Source organism: Mixophyes fleayi, chromosome 3 (assembly GCF_038048845.1).
Source record: "Mixophyes fleayi isolate aMixFle1 chromosome 3, aMixFle1.hap1, whole genome shotgun sequence".
Classification (NCBI taxonomy): domain Eukaryota; kingdom Metazoa; phylum Chordata; class Amphibia; order Anura; family Limnodynastidae; genus Mixophyes; species Mixophyes fleayi.
The window spans coordinates 43,574,006-43,599,929 of NC_134404.1; the positions used below are offsets into that span (position 1 = coordinate 43,574,006).

Sequence of the window (25,924 nt, forward strand, 5' to 3'; positions counted from 1 at the left end):
GATCTGTGTTTTGGGATTTGCTTCTTCTATACCTATTAAAACAGTAAAATTGTAGGCATCTCCCAGGGTGTGAGCTCCTATTATAATGTGGCACTCTCTATAACTCAACATTGTGTCGTTTAATTCTGCACTTCCCGAAACGTGTTGAGGATTCAAATAATACAGGTTCAGTATATTCTGTCACATCGCTAATACCCAGAGAAACTAACTGTTATGGTAAATAAGTCAACCTAGCAATGCTGTATGTATGCATGTGTGTGTATATAATGTATATGTGTGTGTTTGTGTATGTGTGTATATATATATATATATATATATATATATATATATATATATATATATATATATACACATATGTGTGTGTATAGATATATATACACACATATGTGTGTGTATAGATCTTTTTTCCACCAGTATTGATGGAGGCCCTTCCTTTAATGACTTTGCTTTATGGAGAAATAGGTGTCAGTCACTATAGCTCATACGATAATTGCGGGGACTGGGGGCTATTTACTCAAAAGTGCAGATGTGCAGTGAGCTTACAGCAACCAACCCACAACTAGCTTTATTGTCCTAGTACAAGTCGGGCAGCGAGAGAGACCACGTCTGCTTGCTACGGGTGTGGGTGTCGAATGACCAATCACGTCTCACAACTTCTTGATTGTAGCTTGTGATTAATACTTCCACTCACCCCCAACCCCTGCCCCCCCAAAGTTTGAAGCAGGACTGTGAGAGATATAGATGAGCGCGGAACTAGGGCCATCCAGAAATGATCTTCCTAAGTGGTAATTCAGCATTAAAGCTGTACAGGTGGTTGGGTTCCCTAGTAGAACTGTTGTATCCACTTTACTCACACAGAAAGTAACCTTTAGGACAGTGATGGGCAGCAGACGTCATTAGGACCACATGTGGCCTTTCAGAGCCTTCACCTGCTGCCCACAACTTCTTCCTGCTTTATTGTCAGATTTCATTGTTACAGCTTGTAACACTTGTTTATCTTGGAGTACAATGTCTGCTGGTATGTTCTTACAGATAGATGTCTCTTTATTTGATTACATGTATTGTTTTATTTCTTCACTGAGATTAAGAGTAATATGTTGTCCTTTTGATCGTTAAATGGCCACAGTTCCTGAAGTGTTTCTGGTTGCCCACTGCGGTCTTAATATGTTGGGCTAATTCTCCAACTGACAGACCGACTTGGGAGTCCCAAGAGCTCACTAACCAGCACAGTGATTTAAAGGGCAAGGCTTTCTCTTGTCTGGTGCCCTGTTAATACTATCCCTGATTACACTTCACTTTCCAACACTGCAGACAGCCTTTGGCTGGTGACCAGATATCCAGCCTTTATTATATAGTAAGTAAGTCATCTCTCACTTTACTCCCTCTTTTTATGTCTTTGGCTCTGCTTTTTTACGTTTTCATTTCTAACCCTCCAGGGTACACTTTAGGCCACTGACTGGGTACGGGTATGAATTTACAACCAGGTTGAGCTTCTTGAATTAGGAATAGCAGAACTTACCAAGGGGGTGAACCCAGTAGCCAACAGAAACCAAAACTTTAACCAACAAATGTATCAATCTATGAACTAGCACCATCTCGTCAGGGAGATTCTAAGACATGATATTATTTTAACTGTTAATTGTTTTATTTTATTTTGTGCGTTTTTGTTATTGAGCACATTGAATGTATTTGTTGTGGATACAAATAATTTTACTCGATGGTCGATACATTATAATATTTTAAAATATTCAACTCTGAATGAAATTGTTTGTGTGTTACATGTCTATACTTTGGCTGACTCCAGACGTCCTCCTGTGTTTCAGATATTTGCTGAGAGTTTGCTGTGTTCCAGCCGCCAGGAGATAATCCAACTCGCCGGGCACAGGATGCATTGTAGTGCTGCCTCTATAGATCCTCCTATAACCATCAGCAGTAAAGGAATGCCAGAGTACAAGGTGAACTACGAGAAGAGCGTGGAACTGGTGCTGGCTGCCAGCAGAGAGTACTTCAATTCCTCCGCCACCCTCACTGATAACTGCATGGATTTGGCAAGGTAGAGTTAAACGTTATCCCTTAAAGTGTCAAAAGCATGCCAACATTTAGCGGGTCCATGAGCGTGGGGTGACCAAAAACTACATGCCTCCCTCCCACTGGCTAACAGCCCCATGCTGAAATGTGCTGGCGCTCATCCCAACCCCCATGGGCTGGGGGGGGGGGGGCAGAATAATTAATAAGTGGGACTTCTAGAGTGGGAACTTTCCCTAAGACAGACTTCCTGTGAAATGATTGGGCTCCTCCTTGGAACCAGCAGCAAATCACAAGCAGGTAGAGTAAGGAACAGCTTGGGATTGGCTGGTGGTGAAGCGGCTCTTCATTACACTCTTATAGACATTTTGCAGCAATTGTTCATCGTTTTGTTTTTTTCATTTTGACCTTCATTAGATCAAGAAATATAAAAATAATATTTTATGTATTAAAGTGTTGAACAAGGTTTTGGGGTGTAATTGATTTAATTGAAGTCTATTTAAAAATCATGTCTGTGTGTTACTTAGTTTTTCTCTTTTTGACCCCTATACTGAGACCCTCGGAGGTGTCTCTAGATCCCGGACACTTTTCATCATGCACTGACAAGCTCTGGGAAGAGGCCAAGCTGTTTTTTTGTTTGTTTACATATATACAAACAAAAATAAATAATGTGCACACATGATTTTAAAATAAACCTTACGTGAACTTCAACATCCATCATTGTCCACTTTATTAGCAATAAAATAAAACCATCTTTTCTTCTTTCTTTATCTAATGTAGCCCAGGTATGTACAGATGTACATACAGATTATTTCCTAAGTCATGTCAGGCCAAAGATAGTTTAGGTCACGTCTGTAGAACAGAGTTAAATCTGCCTGAGCGCTAACTTCTTGCACGTCTGTCTGACCTGTGAGCTGTGTTGCTACAAATCTGGACAGATCAGATTCTGGTCTGACATCGGGCAGCCACTCACAGTAGAATGGTCGGCAAGACAAAAAGAGATTGACCTACCAAATCTGCACATGGGATTTTGTCACACGTATTTGCAGTACAATGTTGATAAGTGGAATTAAATAGGAGTTTACATTATAAAGTGAATTAGCGGTTTATTGGTTTTTTTGGGGGCGGGGGGTGCTAAACAGGAATAAATGTATTTTATTATTGTTTTATGTATTCTGCATAAATGTCAATTTAAGAGCTAGAGAGTGACCTAAAAGGTTTAGGAACCTTTAGAGTATTGTTTTTGGCCCGGTTATTTCTGGCCCTTGATCACCATGTGGTTAATGCTCATTACCGTACAATCTGTATATATCATAAATAGAATGCAGCAGATTTATTTAATCTATTAACAAGATAATAGAATGTTCCCTGCAGTGACGTTCACTGGTTCTTTAGCCTGTATATGCACCTTACAGACGTTAGACTTTATTTTTGTAGATCCTATTATAAAATGAGCGTGTGTTTGGTGACTTGGTACCAGTCTGTCTAAAATTAGTTTTGGGCTCATAGAGAGAGCTTCCAGACACGTCTAATTGAATAATTTAGGAGGATACATAGAGAATACTCCTTTTCGCTCTCTCCTTTCTCGTATAGTGTATAGAGGCATTGAGGAGATTTAATGGAATATTTACCAGTGCTCAGCGCAGCAAAAATGGAAGTTCACACAGCACAGTTTAAAAAAAAAAAGTTTTATTCTAGTGACCAAGTTTTAATAAGCCAAGTGTGAGTTGTTTGTGTCTTGCCGGTGATTCCATTTGTTTCACATCCGACCATGTTTACTTACGTTAAATAGTATCCTGGTTTTTAGGCTAATCTTTTGCAGATAGACAGTCTTCTTTTATCTCTTGTTTTGCCGTTGCGCTGTTCAGAGTACTTTACCAGTTATCCTTTTAAAGTTGGTACTTCAAGTCTGAATTATAGGAGGTAAAAAGTTGAAGCAAGACTAAAAACATAGAGGAGTGTCACATAATTCCCTTGTCCCTGCCTTCCAGCTAGATGTATTGGGAGGTATTATGACTTTGGCTTCAGGGAGCCTACACACTGGTGGCAGACTCTGATTAAAAATGAATATATAATATAATATATAATCTACTATGTCACTGCTGTCCAAGTATTTACATTAACATTGGTGTTATACTGTATGTACTCTGTTCTTTCTTCTTTCATTCTGTCAACCCCGGATGGCCAGTAGGGACAGGAATGTCCATGGCCAAGTTATCACATACCCATGTCACTGAGAGTACAGGCCTTTTATTTAGTATTTAGAGTTAACACATAGAGCATGTTTTGCAAAAATTAATCCTGAAGTGTAGAGGGAAAAGAATCATAGAAAGTAGCTGAGAGTGGGAAGACCAAGGAGAGATGGGCAGCGTTATGGAAAGAACAAGGAGAGATGGGCAGCGTTATGGGAAGAACAAGGAGAGATGGGCAGCGGTATGGGAAGAACAAGGAGAGATGGGCAGCGTTATGGAAAGAGCAAGGAGAGATGGGCAGCGTTATGGAAAGAGCAAGGAGAGATGGGCAGCGTTATGGGAAGAACAAGGAGAGATGGGCAGCGTTATGGGAAGAACAAGGAGAGATGGGCAGCGTTATGGGAAGAACAAGGAGAGATGGGCAGCGTTATGGGAAGATCAAGGAGAGATGGGCAGCGTTATGGGAAGAACAAAGAGAGATGGGCAGCGTTATGGGAAGAGCAAGGAGAGATGGGCAGCGTTATGGGAAGAGCAAGGAGAGATGGGCAGCGTTATGGGAAGAGCAAGGAGAGATGGGCAGCGTTATGGGAAGAACAAGGAGAGATGGTCAGCGTTATGGGAAGAACAAGGAGAGATGGTCAGCGTTATGGGAAGAACAAGGAGAGATGGGCAGCGTTATGGGAAGAACAAGGAGAGATGGGCAGCGTTATGGTAAGAGCAAGGAGAGATGGGCAGCGTTATGGGAAGAACAAGGAGAGATGGGCAGCGTTATGGGAAGAGCAAGGAGAGATGGGCAGCGTTATGGAAAGAACAAGGAGAGATGGGCAGCGTTATAGGAAGAACAAGGAGAGATGGGCAGCGTTATGGGAAGAACAAGGAGAGATAGGCAGCGTTATGGGAAGAAAAAGGAAATTGAGACTGATGGACCACTGTAGTTATTCCTCTTGTTGCCACCACCCAGCTCCCCTGTCCCATACCTCTCTCTATCTTGCTTTCTTTTTCTATGTTCTTCTTTCAATAACTTAAGTGTACCTGAAAAAAATATCTGATTGCATGCCAGATATTATTGAAAAACTGTTGTCACAAAAAATTGTTTGAGGGCATCTTCGAGTCACTAGTTGTACAGACAGCCCAGATCCCACTACTTCTAAGTGATGTATAGTCATGGCTTTGTACTATTTTGTTTGGAAATTAGGAATTAGCAGCTAGTACTGAACTAGACACCAGTGTCCGAACTGAAGCTGTAAAGGTTGGTGCTTGAGTGGAAAAAGCTGATATCATGGTAGAGGGAAAATATTACCTATGGGCTCAAGCATATGGGTCTGTCCCACTTTAATATGTTACATTAGTTACTTGTATAATTGTAAGGTGCATTTTGAATCTCATACATTCCAGCAGATTGAGTCATGCCACATTAAGGACATGAACGAGTGCAGAAACTGCTGCCCTAGTCGTACGCATGGCCCTATTTCATGCTCTTGATCACTGCCGGCTCTGAAATCGGGAAGATGTGAAATTAGATTGAGTTACAGAATATGTAATAGAACATTCGTGTTGAAAGTTACATCTTTCAGAACACGAATCTGTCTCAGACCTACTCTTCTGTTGCAAACTTGCATTCCCGGGATATATAATATTATTCTCCTGAAAAATAAGCTTTTATAGAGAAGCAGTCTGTTCCTGTCTTCTGAGGCCTCCTTTTCTACTTGATGTAATTGCTCCTGACAGGGTGTTGATAACAATTGATTTTCCGTTTTGTCCTCCATTGTCAAGGATAAAATCAACCTACATTCCTTTATGGAGAATCTGTAAGCGTTCTTTACACAAGTGAAATGCGTTAATGCATTATACATGTAGGCTAATGTCGTGGACTGGAGTGGCCCTGGTGGTAATGTCACAGTCTCTGAAGCAGAATTCAGAATCATTATCAGTTACGATGACCTTGATCGTACTCTCGCCATCTCCCCTGAGTACTAGCACATTCATCATGGTCACTGGGCTGAGCTGATATCCTGTCCTGCATAGGGACAATAACTCTTAGTATCAGCAGTTCAATATTCATAGCAGTGGGTATCACTCCAATAGTTACGTTTAAATATATCATTTTACTGGAGTCTTGAGATTTAAATCTTGAGACCCGGTAGATAGAGTAAAGCTGATTGAAGATCTGTGCTCCATGTTCTGATTTCTTGCCTTGTATCCTGCAGTATTTTGTTATTTTCTTTCATGAAACAATTTAAGTAAGTTCTTCTATTTCAAACCTGTCTTTAATTTGATTTTAAATGTTCCAAGCATCCTTTTGTTACTTTCTAGCCCTATTTCCTGAAGCAGAAGAAGTTTTGAGACATAATAACAAATTCCTCCTGTTGTGTGAACCTTACACAGTACTAGACTGGTATTTTTATATAGCATCCAGCTTTCATTGGATGCCTCTAACCTTAATTATGCTTGGCGTATATAGCGGATATCTGTCCTTTTTAGTTATTTTTCTTGTAGTCTGCTGACAGTTCTTGTCCCACCATAAGGTAATGAGAGGAGAGGAGACAAATTTAGCAGCAGGCTGGCACACTTTGGAAAGTGAACTAAAACATTAATTACAGTCGTTTTATCTGTGTCTTTATCAGTCTTGCAGACAGATTCTTTCTTGACGTTCTGAAGTCACAGATGTAGTTTTAGGTGGTGATGACACAAAGCTGCAGAATGACAAAATACTCAGAGGGCCGTTATTACAGATTTAGAGAGTGCAGTCTTTCTGTATTTTAACCCCTTCAGTGCTACGGATGAGTAGGACTCATCCGCAGCACACAGGGGCTTCAAAGAGGTTAAGATTATACTTACCTGCCCCCCACAGCTATTTCCTGCTGCTGGGAAGGGGGTGGGGCTTAATGGCGTCCATACAGTGTCATTAATGATGTCATTAAGCGCTCCTTTTTCATAGTCATTTTGTTCGACTACTGCAGTTGACTCTGTGTTTGTGTAAATAAATCCAGCGGTAATGATTACTAGACAGATAATAAGTGAAATGATTACTACATCTGTGTGTTAACAACCATTAGTGCTTGCAACTCTATTTCTTTAGTTTATTGTATGTTAGGGGATTTTGGGTATTGCCTTCAGAGTATAACAGCAGCAATTGGTAGGAGCACAGTTCATGGCTTATTACTTTTGTTATTTCAATTAAAGAGCCCAGGTTGGGGGGGTGGGGATTTGTAATGCCCAGATCTCCCAATCCTGGCAGGTATAGAAACAGGGTCACCTTTATTTAAAAGAGGGGAGACCCTTCTTTCTTATGGGGTTCTCCATTAGTAGTTATTGTCTGGTGATCACTAGACAGTGACGCCTGTCACTGCAGAAAGCGTTAAGTCCAGAGAGGAGGGGTATAATGGCCAGATCTTCCTCTCTGCGGATTCAGTAAGCGCAGAGACACCATTATTTGATGCTGTAGGTTGTTTAATTTCAAATATGTCTTGTTGGGCTACCTGTATAGTTCCTACACATTTTATGCCTTTCATTCAAAACCATGCAAAATAGCCAAAAGCATCATTTTTAAGTGCAGAATTTATTATTAAAGTATATTTGTAGACTACTGCTTTTTTTACCCCTTGTTTTGGAAATGTGTATTGTACCAAAGGACCACAGAGTATTCATTGGTAGTGTTTAACAAAATGCAAGCATTTGCCTTTAGCTCACTTTCTTGCTATGTCGGTGAAATAAAACACAATTGTTTTGCCACATTGGGCAGATTTATGCTGTGGCAGGGATGTAACAGGCAAAGGGTATTTATTTAAAAACATATAGTCTTCTGGAAAAAGACAAAATCAAGGCATTGTGTGGGCACTATATATATATATATATATATATATATATATATATATATATATATATATATAAAAAAAGAGATACACAGAATACTGTCCTCTTCTATTACAATTATATTTGCACATTTGTGTCTGTATTGAGACCTCTTAGTCTGATAACATTGACCAGTTTGTGGCTTGATTTGACCATGGACATTCATGTGATCAGGTAACTTCTATATGAGACGTAAATGATCACCGGTTTAGTGGGTTGCTGTAGCCTGTCTGAGACTGAAGTGGATAGATTAAGTGATATTTAGCGTTGTAGATGACCTCTGTGGCTAATGGTTAATCATTACTCCATAAAATGCCTGAATTATTTATGCTGCTTGTTCTTTTGCAGGAGCTGCTTACAGCTGATTACTGACTGTCCCGATTCCGTGCAGGAGGAACTGGATTTAATACGTTCCCTGGGTTATCTGGAAGAGTTCGGAGTCAAGATTCTTCCATTACAAGGTAAATGACAGCTAATTAGGTTTATATATTTACTGCTACGGTCAATTTGATCTGTGTTACCAAAAACTGATACACAGAATTTAAGTACAAAATTAAGTACTAAGAATACAATTATAAGTCATTGTATGTTCATATAGAGCAATAGTTTAATACTACTTGTTATATAAGGACAACATGGGATGGAAACTACTGTACATCTTATAGTCAGTGTGCCCCCTAGTGTCCCGTCTTGTGCAGTCCGTGTGATTTATAACCATAATTTATCTATTGCTGTTTTGCTAACCTGTTTTAAGATTCTCAAGTGACCACAAAAATTTGATGTAATTCCAGGAAAGTGTTAAAAAAGGTAAAACTCTGTCCTTTAAATTAATCAACTTGTTTACTGTGTTAAACAATCTGTCCTGTATGTAAAATGTCTATACGTCGTGCAGTTTTCATGGATAGATATAATCTCTTTAACTAATTAAAATGTTAACTGTAGAATAAAATTCCAATTTAGCCTTATGTGAGCTATGTGAGTGTATATCTCCAGCTCTATATATAGTATGTGATGTATTTGGGAGCTTTCACATTATTAAATCATGTACTACTAAAATAGGGGTTTGATTGCATTAATCATAGACTCCTTCAGAAGAGTGCCCCCTGGTGGATCAGAGATCTCCATGGGTATAATGTGTTATATTATATTCTCCAGCGATCTTTTAGTTACAGCATTATTTTAAATTTCTGTATTTGAAGTATTTCTCCTAAGGAAATACTGGGCACACTATGAACCTGGGCACTTTTCCACAGTATGTATTGTCTGTCTGTAAATCCCCTCCATTAATAGAAGGTTCTCGTTTAGCCTAGAGGTAACTTCTCCTGTAACATGTTCTGTTTTGAAATCTGTACCTTAGTGACATGGAAACATCTGTAAGCTTTCCTGACGGACCCCGTCCAAGGACCAGAAGCTTCTCCTTTTTTTTTTAATCTGAGCGAACTTGAATTTTCTCTATTAATATGCTTCAAAGTGCAGCACAGAGAGCGGGAGAAGGGATCTTGTGTGTGTATAATAGTCTAGACGTTGAGAAATGATTAGTTTGGCTGAAGGGAGTTCTGCGGGCAGATGCTGTATTGCATTACATTCCATGCCTGCTACAGCAATCATCCCCTGTGCTGCACACATTGTATTAGTGCTCTGCTTTCACCTGCTAGAGATCTAAAGGGCTGTGTATCAGCATATTACTACAGTCATGCAGTTATATATAGAAGGTTATTATCATTCTGATACTGAAACCGTATGCACTGCAGGGTCTTACAGTGATGGTAATAATGTCTTTTTTTTTTTTTTTTTTTGTTTAATTTCTTCTAAGTTATTGTACTTTCTACAAACTAACTAGGTAGAGGTAAATTAGGGCCTTTGTACTTTAAAAAAAAAAAAAAAAAAGTATATAGAAATGGGAATCTCTGATCTATAAACCATTTACCCAAAAGGTTCCAAACACTATGAATGTAAAACTAGGTATAATATAGATGCTGTTCTGTGACTGCACCATTCCCTCTGACATGATTACTAAGCGTTTCTTCCTACAGTCACTGTGAGGAGCACTGGTAAACTATTTAATGAGGGGGGAGGGGGGGTGGCAGTGTGGGAAAAAACAGTTCTTCCTAAATGTAGTTCAGTAGCTTTGGTCCAGGAGCCGGGGAAAGCCATTATCGCGTGTAACAATGTTTGTTTATGTCAGAGCAGAAGTCGTTGTTACAATAGGCAGTGCTTCCACATGAGTGCGTCCATTACAGCTGAACGTGCGATGCTCTAAGAATTTTATTTGACTTAAAATAATGATGGGACTAATGTCAGCAACAGACATGTGAGAAGAGAGTGTATGAATAAATAAACGTGTTACATTTGCTGTCTTAGAGAATCTTCCGTATCCATCTCTTACAGGACGGTAAGAGGTTGGAGCCGTCACCAGGCAGATCTGAAGTATTCAGAGTTTGTCCTGTCGGTCTGCTTGATACAAACACTAACAACCTCTTCACCCCCTACTCTGACACCCTAAGGTAGTCCGGGGGTAGCTGAATGGGAGCTACAACCACACAAACACCAGGTTTTGAAAACTTACTTGGAATTTCTGAAATACAACTGTACACAGATGTTCTGAGCCAACCTTGGCGAGCGACTGTCTATTCCCGCTGTTATTTAAGTCATGTAAAAACAAATCTAGAAGAAACTTGTGCTCAGAATGTGTCATTTTGAATGTGAGAAGCAGTCTGATCAATCCCACTTCATTTAACAGCAATTATGATATAGACGAAAACATTCAGGGGTTATTAAGTGTACTTCTGTCTGTCAGTAGGGGCTTATAAGCTGGGTAATATGATCATCTGCTTCAGAGAGCACTGAATTACCCCTCACTTACAGGTCTAAGCTCCAGTACATCAGTTGCTGTCATGTAGCAGAATTATACTTTATCTTCAGTTATCAGCAAGATCCTGGTTACAGTGTTTCCACTATACTGACACAAACCGTCATATAGATATTGTTAAATGTCACCACCAAGTACAGGAAGAGTGGACAGTTTGTGTTCTTGCTACATATACCCAGCCCAGTGCATGGACAATGGAGTTTTGCATAGTAACTTTTTTTAACCATTGCAAATATTTGTTTTTTGGTTGTTTTTTTTTAGTCAACTGGAACTAGCTGGGATAAGTCATTAATTTTTTGATTCCTTTTAGATTTATTCTAATCTAAATACAAAACAATCTAAACAAGGCAGGCGATTGCTTTATTGGGTTAGAGACATAACATAATTGGTATTTCTTAGCAGTTGTCGAAGGTTCGGATATGCCCAGACTTGGGAGTGGTGTAGTCATTCTGTGTGTGCTGAGAAATGCTGCTTGGTGGCATTAGGTAGAGTAGCCAGGCTGTGGTAGGAGTGCAGTACACCTGGGACTGGTAGAGGCTGTAGCTATGGGCCTGCATTCCCACGCCTCAACATGAAAGAGCATTCTGAAGCCTCGCCAGTGATCCTTTACATCAGAAGAACAGCAGGATGGTTCCTGGAGAATAATTCTCTCCTCATTCACCAGACAAGGAATAGAACTCTAGATTCTATTTTTAGGTTATCCCATCTCCCTCACATTGGCAGTCTTATTGATGTCACAGCCCCGATCTGCTTTGCACATGGCTATAGACAGTTCACAAAAACAGACTAAATAATGGAAATCGGATGGTGATACTGATACAGGACATTATTGACTGGAAGCCGATGCATTGATTATACCATCTAAGCATAATTATGTAAGTAGCTGATCAGTTGCTGAAGTCTTGTTTGTCCAGCGCTATTAAAAACAAATCACATCAGTTCCAATCTTCTACTTGTAATCTATTGTTGTACTTAAGCATCTGGTTTCATTGGATGGGCAGAGAACAGTGCAGCTGGTTTACACTGGGGCACATAGGGATCTGTAGGGAAAAAGCCCCCGACATGCAAATGTATCCAATCAAAACAAAGTGAGCCTACCTTACAGAGAAATGATCAAACAGATCTCCCCACAGTGTGGCTGCCTGCAGGAGCGGAGGGCACAGTCATCAAGCCGCAGCCTTGGCCAAAAAACTGTCCGCAACCTACTGGTAGATTACAATCGACTGTTTGGCCTCTTCTCTGGTAAAGGTTTATTTCTCTAAAATAAATAACTTTATTTTATTAATGAATAAAATTATTATTTAAAATGCTTGTCCGGTTACACATCTTACAGCTATTTTGTTAGATGATGGTTGTGATTTCCTGTTTTGTGTGTCTGACGATGGATGGTTTCCAGGCTGGAACCTGTCATTGGTAGATGTGTTCAGTTAAACATAACCAGTCAGCAGCAGTTACTGCTTCCTAGGAGATTAATTCATGTGTTCAAATCTGTTATTTATACATTTGGTTTATTTCTCTCTGCTAAAAAAGCGATATTGTTAATAGAAACAGAGTTTCATTTTATACAAGTACTAAAAAAGAAAATACTTTCTCTGCTTTACGCATTTTATGCATTAATTAAACATAAATGAGATTTGTAATCTACCACAAAGTCAATTTTGTTCCTAATATTGTACGTTGTAAATTGAATTAAACGTTCCCTAACAATGAGGGATTCTGTTATTAACCAGGGTCTACGCTGCGGCAATATTAATCTATAGCCTTATGACAACTTTTTAGGCGTGTTTCCATAAGCTCCTACTTTCAAATGAAGGAGAATTGTTATGTCCGCTGTCAAACAATGACCCTGCAGTGGTCCGTGCTCGCCCTATTCACCGGTGCGTTTGGAAAGCGTAGCTAGACGTCAGAGCCGGTCTTGGATTGACTTCTCTCTGTTTGTATAATTTTATATTTGTTCTTTCTTTTAAATAATTTTCATTACAGTCATATCTTCCAGCAAGAGTTCTTTTTGTTTAAAAATAAATAAAAAAAAAATAAAAAAATCACATTGTCAGACAAAGACGTACTCGCAAGGCTCCTTTCTAACGTTAGCCTGCAAAACTAGGCATCCATCCATGCTACAGAATATCTGTCCATGGTATAAAAAAGAAAGCAAAAATACAATAAAAACTGACAATAACTATACATTACAAAGGTTCGCCCTCTATGAGAGTTTTTATGAAAATTGATGCACATGTTCCTTCTCCTACCCCAGCCACACCACACTGCACACAGAATGGATTTATCATCATTCCACAAACTAGCAATATACAAATACAGTGACAAATGACATTCCACAGAATGGGGAAGCAGTAGAGGTATTTGAAGGTGGTAACGCAGGAACGTGTCACCTCCCCCATGTGAAATGGACTGCTCATCAAGAAATAAAATTTTCTGTGGCTCTAAGGGGTATATCTATTAAACTTCAGGTTTGAAAAAGTGGAGATGTTGCCTACAGCAACCAATCAGATTCTAGTTATCATTTATGTAGTACATTCTACAAAATGACAGCTAGAATCTGATTGGTTGTTATAGGCAACATCTCCACTTTTTCAAACCCACAGTTTAGTAAATATACCCCCAAGTGTCTGTGTGCCCCTGTTCTGGCAGCTTACAATGGAATGTATTGCATCTGTGGCAGTCACTGGATCCCAAACACAAAATCAGAGACCTCACATCGTGCACCTAGATCTACTGCAGAGCTCACTTTACTCTTTTCATTACCTGAGTGCATAATAAGGAAGGAAAAATCTGGAAATAAATAACCATTTTTAGTGTACTAGTTATATTGTAGTGCGTAGTGCATAGTGCATTGTAGTGCATAGTGCATTGTAGTGCACCTTTGCTAACTCACCCGTTTTTGTCTGTGTTTAAGGTGATGTTATATAGAGGGATGTATGTATGTGTACATGTATGTGTGTGTGTGTATATATGTATATATATATATATATATATATATATATATATATATATATATATATATATATATATATATATTTAGTGTGATTTTACAAAATCTCTCTTTAATAAACTTATTCTGCCCTATCCTCCCCCCTTGATTTATACCATCCATCTCCATCTCAGTCCCTCTCTCTTAATGTGCTACATCTACCTGATCTATGTCTTTCCATCACTGCTGTACTTTATACTCTGCTAAGTGCCTCACAGATGGAGCGTTTTATGTATTAAGGAGGTGCATGTCCTTAGAGAGGAGCGACACAGGAGTAGATCATTTTTTGGGACATGTGTCTTGAATATAGAGGCGATACGTTTTGCCTGCTCTGCTCATTATAGTCAGACGCTCCTTTTAGAACTAAACTTTTAATACATGATGTAAGCTACTTAATTGGATTATGTAGCAGAACCATTATCCGTGTCTTATCCATGGGGGCTGTAGTGTTCCCATTAGGGGGCTTTGCATTGAGAAATAAAGTTCTCCTTTGAAGTAGAGGTAAACTGCCACAAGATAGCAGTGCATCTGTTCCTTATGTCTGCATTGTAAAAGGACTTCAGCACCTTGGAGAGCTCTCAGGAACCAGACAGCAGTGCTGCATTTACAGACTGATTGGTTTGTGACTTGTTCTGATAAATTGCTGATCAGTTTACAGAGGTTGCTGCATTGCACAGTAGAAATGAAGAAGCAGTGATTATATTGTGAGAAGAGGTATATTTCTGTGACTAGCGCACACTGCTGGGAATTGTAGGCCCTTTCTTGATGTTCTTATTACTTAGTCATTTAACTATTATTCTGAATACACAAATCTGTCCATAGCATTGTTTTGTTTTTTTTAAAATCTGTTGATTTATCATATAGACTATTGTATATGTATATACTAGGTATGGAAATGTCTTACCTGGAAATCCATTTTCACAAAAAAAAATGGACATGGGAAAAAATCAAAGTATTGTTGCTGTCTGGTGATTTTGTTATATATAACAAGTTTGTTTTCTCTGCACAAAGTACAATAAAGTCTATTAAGTGTATATGGCACTTATAGAATCTGTAACCAGAAACCCACTGTCCATAAAGTTTCAAATCGGAAAGAAGATTAATAGAGGTCATTAAGTGACACTGATAAAGCATGTAATGAGACAGGTAACGGGGGGGGGGGGGGGGGTAGTATTTTAATGTAATTTACTATATTTTAGTCATGGTGCTACAAATTATGAAATTTTCCCTATCCAGAAAGACCCAAGTCTGAAACATTAATGTATTACCTGTATATATTACAGGTATATGTAGTTGCAAAGTACATTATGTCATCCTTCTCTAACTAATATAAGCAGACTACATGTAAAAGATCACGTTCCTATCGTCACTCCTGGTTGGAGGTTTTTCCAAAGGTGGCAAAGATTGATAAGTATTTCCCTTAACCATTATATCCACTTACAAACCAGTAGACTCCGTCTCTCAAACCATGTGTTCCCTAATTGCCAGGCTGCCCTCCCTGTACTCATTCCTACCCATGATCGGTGCTATCCCTTCGCACTGTGTGCCAATAAGGCAGAGAGTGGGGTTTCATTGCACCACATGTAGTCATCACAGATAAATAATATTATACCATACATACAACGCACTGCTGCACAATATTGTACTATAAACACTGTACATTAGCTGACACATAATAGTATACTATATATACTCCACACATACATATATATCATACTAGACTGTTTATACATCACACAGTAACTAGTGCAGAACATTATATTTTAGAAAGCTACAACTGTATTATACATAAAACACACATAAATAATAACTGATACGCAGTAGAATATTACATGTGCATTTGGACTTATGCACAAAACGTGCATTGCCTGGCATCAGCTATGGCTCAGTATATTAAACTTGGTACCAAATCTGGCTCTGCACATGAGACTTGGCATTATATATGGCTCATAGATTGTAAGCTTGCCCCATAGATTGAAAGCTTGCCGCATAGATTGTAAGCTTGCGAGCAGGGCCCTCTTACATCTCTGTCTGTATATCTTACCCAGTATTGTTTTATTAATGCTGGTTTCCATTTGTAAAGCTCTACGGAATTTGCTGGCACTATATAAATAAATGATGATGATGGTGGCTCTGCACATGAGACTTTGTAGCACATGCGGCTCTGCACATGAGACTTGGCAGCACATGCGGCTCTGCACATGAGACTTGGCAGCACATGCGGCTCTGCACATGAGACTTGGCAGCTGGCTCTGCATTTTGAATTTGGTTCTAGATATGGCTGCCTCTGCAGCCTTCCCTGCTACTTGTTTATTAAACTGAAGCTGAACCTGTAAACTGCTTTGTGGGCGTATGCAGTGAGCTTTGGCTCCGTGAGCAATATTGCAAAGCAATGAAACAAGCAGGACGCGGAGATATCCTTGTAAACCATCTAATATACCATGCACTACATATACCTCATAACACACTATTACACATGGCTAGGGTCCTGCTTAATTGGTGAGACAAGGTAAGCAGGCTTACCATTACTCACCATAGGTTTGTCATGTAACTATACCTCCTAACTTCCCCCCTCTTTTTTAAACTTTATTCAACTGGTATTTTTGCTAGTTTTAAAGAGTGTTTGTTATCTTTACTCCTCTGCTGTGCCCCCTTGACAATTGCAAATTGATCTTTGGTATTTGGTGCTTTTTAAGGCTTCCCAGCAAAAGACTTACCCACTTATTGCATATTTCATCTCTTGGCACCCGTAATCATGCATCGGGGGTAAGGGGCACAGAATTAGCTGCAGTACAGTTTTCATGTCTTGATGTCAGTGCATGCTGTTTTTTTTTTTTTTTTTTTTTTTAAAGCACTGAAATATAAATGCCGTAGATGTAAGAAGATATACATCTAATAAGAAGATATACATCTATTAAAATTACTTTTAAAAATCAGCTAGAAAAAATGCAGCCATATGATCAACACCAGCAGCTACATAATGTTCCCATATGCTTTTACCATAACTGTAATAGGTGGAAACCTGAACATTCTAGAATACACAGAAACACATTAATTTCTCTAACACATTCCAGACAGTTTGACCATTAAACATATGCAGACATTTTTATATCTCCATACAGCCAGCTTAGAAAAGCTTTTTAGGCAGAGTTGTGCTACCTTATAACTAATGCTATAAACGCGCGGCAGAAATAGCCGAATAAATATACTTTATTTCTCAGGCTGCCATCTTAATCTGTGCTGAAGAGAAATGTGTGAGGCTGGAGAAGCCATGGGAGTTTATTGAGAAGTGATAAGTACTTGCAAGTTGTTACAGTATAACTCGGTTACCTTGGGTAACTTCCTCCTCTGCCTTTTGTTCTGTAGAACATTACAGTTTTGCATACTGATTACTTATTAGAGCCGCACACTACACTCAGCTGCTTAATGTTGCTTTCCTTATCTCCATTCTGAGCGCACAGCTCTGTGTTAAGCATCTGTATCCCCTTCTCCATTATTGTCTGTCTGGAACATCTGCTCCGGTACTGTGTGTATTCCAATTGTGATAAATGTCTACACTTCTGCTCTGTGATTCCCATTGTTTGGAAATCTGAGGAGCTATTGCCCAGAAGCTTAGTATGTGCTGGATTTACAGCCAGCAGAACTGCTTAGCGTGGCTCTCTGGGCATCTTGTGAGCTGCAGTCAGGTGCTTGTGTGATCCTGTCCAGGACGGTGGGTATTGGAGACAGTTGGCAGCTCTCTGGCAGAAGATATTGATTGAAATGTTTACTCATCGTCTCTATTGCTGGCAGCGCTTTGAGTCAATTGCGTGTGGACCCCCTGTATGCAGAGCGATCTAGAGAGCGTGGACTAGGAAGACGGAATGACTGTTTACTTTATTGTGCCTAAGCGTGTTTGCATGAATTCCTTCTTAGGACTGAGACACTCATAGCACATAAATGCAATTCTTTTGTAAATAGTATCCTGCCGTCTCAAATACAACTAAAAAATAGACACAGCTAAATAATTAAAGAGAAAGTAAGTTATAGGAGCTAGTCTCTCTGAAGATGAGCAGTTGGAGCACATTGAGATTGCCGTGCCTGTCAGGGTTATTCGCAACATTCCGTTGTACCTTTAACTTTATTCATTCTGACCTTTGTGCACTTTCCTTAGGCAGCCCTGTGACAGAGAGTCAGCTTTAGCTAGCATTGCTCCTTACCAAAAGCAAACTCCATTAATTCTTTGCATACCTGCAGACCTCTAGAATACATATGGATGTAACTGAAGTGGTAGACTGGCAGGTACCTAAGAATGATGGGCAATTTAATAGAAGTGTTGTAGTGCCTTAAAGAGTATCTTTGGCCATTTGTATTTTAAATGTCGATCCTCATTTGATCATTTGCAAATGATATTTTGTGCCGCCTTATGTCTGAAATGCAGTATTTCCAATTAACTTCTTCTCTGAGTCACTAAGGGTAAGCTGTGTTCAGATATTGGAGTGCAATCTGACAGCTTTGTGTTAAAGGGTCTTTCAGCCTGGTAATGGTATATTATAATAAAAGAGTCAAGGGAGGAGGCCTATGAAAGTACTAGTATTTTTTTTTCCCCAATTCTTTTGTAATAAGGTAATTTGGATTCTCCTGCAGACAATCACCTGTGTTGAAACACTAGTAAATCCTTGATGTAACCAGAAGGCATCAGACAAATTAATAACAAAGTTTTGTAAGCCATCTCCTCAATCCAGGTGGGAGGTGGGGGAATGAATAAAACACATTTGCTGATTTCCCTTTATATTTTCATTAATTTATTCTATACTTGCTGTGCATTTTGTTTGTTTTGAAAGTTGTAAACCGTACATTTGTCACTGAGAACTGTCATTAATAGTTAGTTTGTTCCTGGTGGTACTGTGTCTAATTTGTGCCTTATTCTTTGTCCTCACAGTGCGTTTATGTTCCAACCGCCTCAGCCTCATCAAGAAGTGTATTTCTCAGTCCCAGATCAGCTACAAGCAGTCAGCAAAACTGCTAGCTCTGGCACATCTGCTGAGAGTTGCAGGTAAGTCGATCTAATCATTTGGCGGGACGCGTATTACTGGAGAGTTCACAGGCTAATTATCTGCGTGTGGGGCTTCAAAAAGTTTCAGAAGATCGATAGTAACGATCCGCTATAATAGAAGGAAAGTTAATATACCAGCCAGTCCGTACTGCTGTCTGGTCAGCAATTCATACACACACATCTGTCGTTCATATTGTATATTTTTATACTTGGACAAGAACTGTTGTTCATATTTTAGGTGTCTGCTTTCTCCCGTTGACTTATGGAGCTAAGGCCCAGCATGCATTGCCAACCACAGAGGATGCTGGGATTTGTTGTTGTCACACAATGCTGAAGGTTCAGAGGTTGCAAATAGCTATTATAAGCAATAGTTTTCCGTTCCTCTCTCCAGTAAGATATTTCACTGGCTGGTGAAGCATGCTGGGACTTTTAGTTTCCCCAGTAGCTGGAGAGCCACAGGATGCCTATAGCTCTGCTATAAGCAGTCTTCATGTAAGATATGCCATCCCAATGTCTATTATGCACAAGTGGAATTCGGAATGTAAAAGAACATTTTAATAGTTATGCACAGCACAGTAGAATACACTTGCCCATCTTTTATGTACATTGCTTGTTTTTGTTATATCAATATAGTTGTATATTTTGTCATATAACCTAAGCTAACACTGTTACAAACCTCTACAAAGGAAATGGACAATTTATATCCTATTTATAATTATCTTTATTTTACTATTGTAAAAGAATAAAGCAGTATTGGTGCATTATGCAGCTACACGTATTATCCCCAGGAACTCAGCGCTTATACACTTTACTAGCAAGTTGGTTCCCCCTTTGCCCTCGGAACAGCCTAAAATTGTCAAGGCATTCGGTTATTATAGCGTAAAACAAAAACCAGAACATAGTGTAGTCCTTCAGTCAGCAGAATAAAGTATAAAGACAAACTATTTACAGTGTGAGTGATACATGAATACCGGAATGCAGTCATCATAGTGTTGGAAGTGCAGCACCGTAGAAACTGGCCCATGTTGTCTCCATGATGGCCCATAGTTGTAGCTTATTAGCTGCTGATAGACCTCTGTGTCCGTCTCATCCCACAGATTTGGATTGTGATGTGGTACCATTTGAAAACAAGAGGTTGCTCTCAATGCATATCTCCTGATAAATACAAGTGACCAATTACAGGCCTTCCCTAGCCATGTGGCAAGGAGTTACATCCTGCTGAAAGTGCCCATTGGTTGAAATCAAGGGATGCATCTGAGTAGCAACAATGTTCCTATTAATCTGTGGCGATTAAACATTGTTCTAGTCTTCTCGTAAGACCTGGGGGTCAATGTATCAAACTGAGAGTTTGCCGGCGGGTTTGAAAAGTGGAGCTGTTGCCTGCCTATAGCAACCAATTAGATTCTAGCTATCACATTGTAGAATGCACTAAATAAATGATAACTAGATTCTGATTGGTTTTTCAAACCCGCCGGAAAACTCTCAGCTGGATATATTTACCCCCTCGTGTGCACCTTGTGTAACAGATCTTGAAAGACGTTTGCTACAAATGTAAATATTCTGCATAAACTGGGTGCAAGTCTGTTCTACTTTATGATGATTGTTGCGGGTTTGCTCTGCATGCCTGTGTGTGCTAGCTTTAAGGTTGCACATATCTTAAGATGCAACTCAAAGTACAGCAGTGTAAATGCAAGCGTGCAGGCGTATCTTTGTCCATAGGCACGCAGGGCGACTTTCACTTCGTGTCTGAAGCAGGCCCTTTGTGTTACGTATGTAGAGACTACAACTATGTGGCTCATTGGCTGAATACGCCATCTGCACAGTCACGATGCTTACACACTTGCCAGAGATGATTAAATATAATTAAATGATAAAGGTCTATTGGCAAGGAAATGCTAAAAAGCAATCTGTGCCTAGCATAGCATTAAATGCATGCTTTTGTGAAAATGATAAACAAACCAAAAGGTTATATAAAGAGTGATGCTTTGTGTTAGAAGAGGAGAGAGAGTATTTCTGGCCTAGCCTTGCATTTGTATTTCACACAGTTCACACACAGGCCTGACGGGGAGCATTGTCTGGCTTATTGCACCAGTGCGTGCTAGTAATGACTGCCCGTAGAGCTCTTAGATAAATTCACTATCTTTTAGCTGCAACTCGGCTGTAACTAATTTCTTTCTATGGTGTTACGCTCCCGGTGCCAGAGGATATACTAAGCTATTGATTCATTCTCTTCTAGTGGAATGTTGTTGCTGTGGGCGCAATAAGTGCGAATGTTTACTTGTAGCCAACTTCTGGAAGCTGCTCATTTCTTGGTAACTTTTGCAGTAAAGATGGCAGCTCTGCTACGTTCTGAAGCTGTAAAATACCCTTCATGCTGAAATACACCAGTGATTGCCTCTATACTTAGAGGCCGTTACTGGGAGAGGCTGGCAAACATGAGCCGGGCAGTTGTTTGCTTTCATGAGACCTAGATTATATTTGTGTTTCTGTTACTGTGCTGAGGATAAATGAGTTTTAAGATGGGCAGATAATGGCGATTGTGCAGTTACGTCATTTTCTGCTTCATTAAAATATGTATATTTATAGTGTCCACTGTGTTCATGTATATCGCACACCTCACAACATTGATACATGCAAAATCTAGACAAAACAACATGCTACTTTATTTCATACAAACCTTCTGCAAAATGTAGAGAACCAACAGACAAGAAATGAACCATAATGCTACACATAAGACACAATACATACGGTATAGAACAGACAACTGTCTTTCAAAACATGCAAGTTGCATCATGAAAAAAAAAAAAAAAAGATAGGTGGAGGAGGTTGGAGTTTGCACACCAAGACGGCAAGTGGGCATGACCATCATCCAGGGAGCGTGGCTATCATATTAGCGGGTGGTACGACCTCATACACACACACAGGCATTACTGCATGCACTACTGTCCCTGACTGAGCGGGTCAGTCACCCACAATCGAGACTCTCCCACCAGAATCAATACAGTTGGCAGGCTGCCCTGTTGTCTCTTACCTGTTCCTGTCACTTTCACCACCTGTGGCTGCTGGTGTCTAGAGCACAGTTGATGCTTGTCTGCATCCTGGAATGTTGGGGCCCTTTTTGAAAAAATATTGGTACATGATTTATGACACACATTACAGCTTCTCTCTGTGACGGAATGTGGAACTTCCTCAATAATTCAACTTTTCCCTTACAGAACTTTTGTGAGTAGATCTATAAAGTAAACCCACGCACAGTGAATGCAGCCATTCTGTGTACTGAAATAAAAACAGTGTGCCCTGCTTCAGTTCACTAGGAACCAGGATGTCACTAATTCCCAGTGAATGGATAAGGCTGCATTATCGTGAAATGTTGGCTTAGGCCACACAACTGCTGCTTCATGTAGAGTTCAGAACAAATTTAGCTAAAGAGATGCATATTTGCAACTGGACACACCATATTGCAGTGCAAGGGGTGGGAATGCAATGTTTTTGTCTGTTTTTTTGCATGCAGGGAAAATCCAGCCTGATTTGAATGTGTGAAATGCAATATTGGACTTGAGTTCAGCTAGGAGATGCCCCCAACTCTAAATCTGTCCACACATCTTATGTTTGCCAAATCAACCCCCCCCCCCCCCCCGTCCTGTCCCATCTGCTGTAATGTAACATGGCTTTGCCAGGTATGAGTAGACGGCAGGTACACTATAATCACGTCAGACTCAAAAACGTAGGGTTTTGTTTTTTTTGCTAAATTCAGCCGGAATTAGATTTTCTAAGTCACAAACAAGGAAGTGAGCAGAATGTGCAGTTACACAGGCTCGGACTATAGGCCACAGCTACTTCATACTTCTGCATATTTTGTATTCTGCTCATAGCAGTGTTCTTCAGAGATAAGCTTCCTCTGTAAACAATGTTCAGGTAATTTGTTGATGAAGACATTGTTTGGGCCGCGCTATCTCTGTTCTGTATAGGAAAGTAGGCAATCATTTGTTAAGCTGCATTATAAATGTGCCACTTCAGCTGTAACTCCCACTGACTCCTGCAGCTATTAGCACATAACTTCTATTCTGTCTCACAGTGGACAATGTGGTTAAATGGATCTCTCTAAGGAAGTTGTTAAAGCAAGTGAGAAGAAGGAAGCATTAATTTGCTTTGGTAATGTCAGCCTTTGAGAAGTGCTTATCAACTTTATTTTAGCTTAGATCATGCTTAGCTGGTGTTTGTATGAGCGAAACACTTTTTCAGTCGTAACCTAAAAAGAGAGGAACATCCATTTACAGTTCCAATTACAGGGATGATAGCTGTTATTCAGAAACCATTGTCAAGAATGTTTAAAAAAAATCAGAATATTGTTTGGTATAGAGGTGTGTGTAACACCACAATTTTCCTGCATTTGTGTGACAGGAGACTCGTGTCACTATTGTGCTGTTGGGGAACCCTGCTACTTACACAATCTAACTCTGTTGCTTCCCACATTGTCTTCGTTCCCTGTTTCACACCTTGACACTGGCCCTGTCACATGATTTCAAGAGTGGACAGGTCACCGCCTCCCACATGATCAGCACACTCATCTCCTGCCGTCACCATTCTGATCGTTTTATTGGCTGTGCTGTGAGCATTCCGATGATCTGATTGGCTTATAAACCGTATGCATGAATGAGAAGGTGACTGGAATTCAGTGAGGTGCTCAGACCCTAGTTAAATGCTCCCTACAATATAAATAATTGCAGTTTTATGGTGTAACACACAGACATGATCAACGGGAGTTTCCTTTTACAGTTTCTGCTAAATAATTTATTATGGATGGGAATGGCGAGTACACTATGGGGAAAACAGGTCATTTTAGAAGATATTTACGAAGATTTCTGCATGCCATACCCGTATTAGAAAACCATGATGGTTTGCAGGAATTATACTGGTTTGTGTAAAATTGTAAATGTCTGAGTAAGTAATATAAAGTTTATTATCCATAATTATTCCATATTTCAGGAAACGAAGAGACGGAGAGAAAAGGACAAGTTCTAACTCTTTTATCTGAACAAGCTCTTGAGTGTCAGGATTACAAGGCTGCTAATGTACACTGCCAAGATCTCATGGCTTCAGGTAATACACTTATAGTTACATTCAGATTATCCGCCATCCATCACCATGATCTAACAGACATTGTATTGTTCCAAATCCTTATTATGGAAAGCAATTTGCACTGGGTAGTGTAAACCCCATGATGTTGGTGAACGTGAGATTGTATTTCACAATATAATGCAACTGGGGAGGGGTTATTTCTAAAAAGTGACCCTTATGATTTACTCATGACAAATATATTTCTATAAATATATAAGATTTTTAGAAACAAGCAACTACATTGAGTATTCAAGGGATCCAGCAAGTCCATAGACTAACATAACATACAGAGATGGCCTTCCATTTATAGAGCTGTCCCTGATGATTAATCAAGCTAATTTGAGCTGCTTTGAAACAAACTTGGAGAAAAAATAAGCTCACACTAGGTTAATCCCATACCAGCTGCTATATGTATACAAGACAAAAAGTCAGTTGTCAACGCTTGTCCTTAAGACTGCCTATGTGTGTGTACAAGTGCGGACAACTGTCTTGCTTTGTTATGCATATTGTTTATGGTCTAATGTACAGGACAACGCAGGCAAATACAAACTATAGATCATTCTCGGACAACCTGTGAAATTACAGCTCTCAACGTGCCATTTCAGCTATTGACTGGCTGTCAGCTGGTAAAACATGCTGGGGCTTGTAGTTTCGCAACACCTGGAAAGCCCCAGCTTGTCCAGGCCTTCCTTAGGTGAATAATTTAGTGCACATATTAACATGGATCACATACGCTGCAGCCTAATACTATCCAGCAGCATAACACGTTTTTTTGTTAGAAACATAAGATTTTCATAAGTAAAATAGTAATCATTTATGTTAAGACATATTATACACAAGTTAAGCCGTGCATGATACTCATGCATTCCAGTCAAATCAAGCTACTTAAGGTGTTAAAAAGGTTCTTGTCATCTTCATCGCCACACACACACACGCCGCTAGGCTTTTATATATTAGATAATGCTAAGAATTTAGTAGGTCAGTGTAGTATATAACTCCGCCCAGCAGGTGGAGCAGGTCACCCGGTAGTTTTTTCCACACACACACACACCATGTGTGTGCATGAGGTAAAATTACCTCACGAAAATGATTTTGAGCCCTCAACTCGTAAATTTAGCTTTTACTACCCCTCCCACGGGGAAAAGGGGGGATGATGGAAGTTAACTGACTTCATTATTATAATTTTTTTGTCAAATAATATCAGTATACCAAATTTCAGGTCAATTGGATGAGCCCTTTCTGAGAAAATAGTTTTTTCCACGCACACACTAACACACTCCGCTAGGCTTTTATATATTAGAAGATAATGCTAAGAATTTAGTAAGTCGGTGTAGTATATAACTCCGCCCAGCAGGTGGCGCTGCAGCTTGAGCACTCTGTCACCTGGTAGTTTTTTACACACACACACACACACTAACACACGCCGCTAGGCTTTTATATATTAGATGTTATTTACTAAAGTGAAGAATATCATGAGTCACTCAATAGGTAAATATAGTACTATCATCTTTACCATCAACAGTTCTCTTCAATGTCATCAAACTTCAGTTTCTGGTCTTTAATCCAGCAAAAGCCTCAAACCCCCATTACAAGTGTACAGGAAACCATAGTGTAATTAATCTCCTGTATAAAGGTGGACAGTACTGCACATCCATTGTGCTACATAAACAGGTGCAACATACGTGAATACACAACAATAGAGCTGGGACTATAGTGTGTTTATTGTTATTACCTGTGTCATACCCAGGGATATGTTATTCACTCTTCATCAAGGATCATGTAATTCTGCTACAACACAGACTGAAAGACACATGTGAGCAAACAGTTACTGTATGTCACTATAT

General features: G+C 39.6%; 1 protein-coding gene across 2 annotated transcripts in view; it reads left to right on the forward strand.

Annotated features, from left to right (window-relative positions):
- The window catches only part of NBAS (NBAS subunit of NRZ tethering complex), a 477,499-nt gene that overhangs the window by 207,380 nt on the left and 244,195 nt on the right, over positions 1 to 25,924 (forward strand). For both annotated transcript variants that reach the window (XM_075201412.1, XM_075201413.1), the window contains exons 30-33: positions 1,824 to 2,053; positions 8,418 to 8,530; positions 18,849 to 18,962; positions 23,949 to 24,062. In XM_075201412.1, coding sequence (XP_075057513.1) covers positions 1,824 to 2,053; positions 8,418 to 8,530; positions 18,849 to 18,962; positions 23,949 to 24,062 — 571 coding nt within the window. The remainder of the gene's footprint in view (positions 1 to 1,823; positions 2,054 to 8,417; positions 8,531 to 18,848; positions 18,963 to 23,948; positions 24,063 to 25,924) is intronic.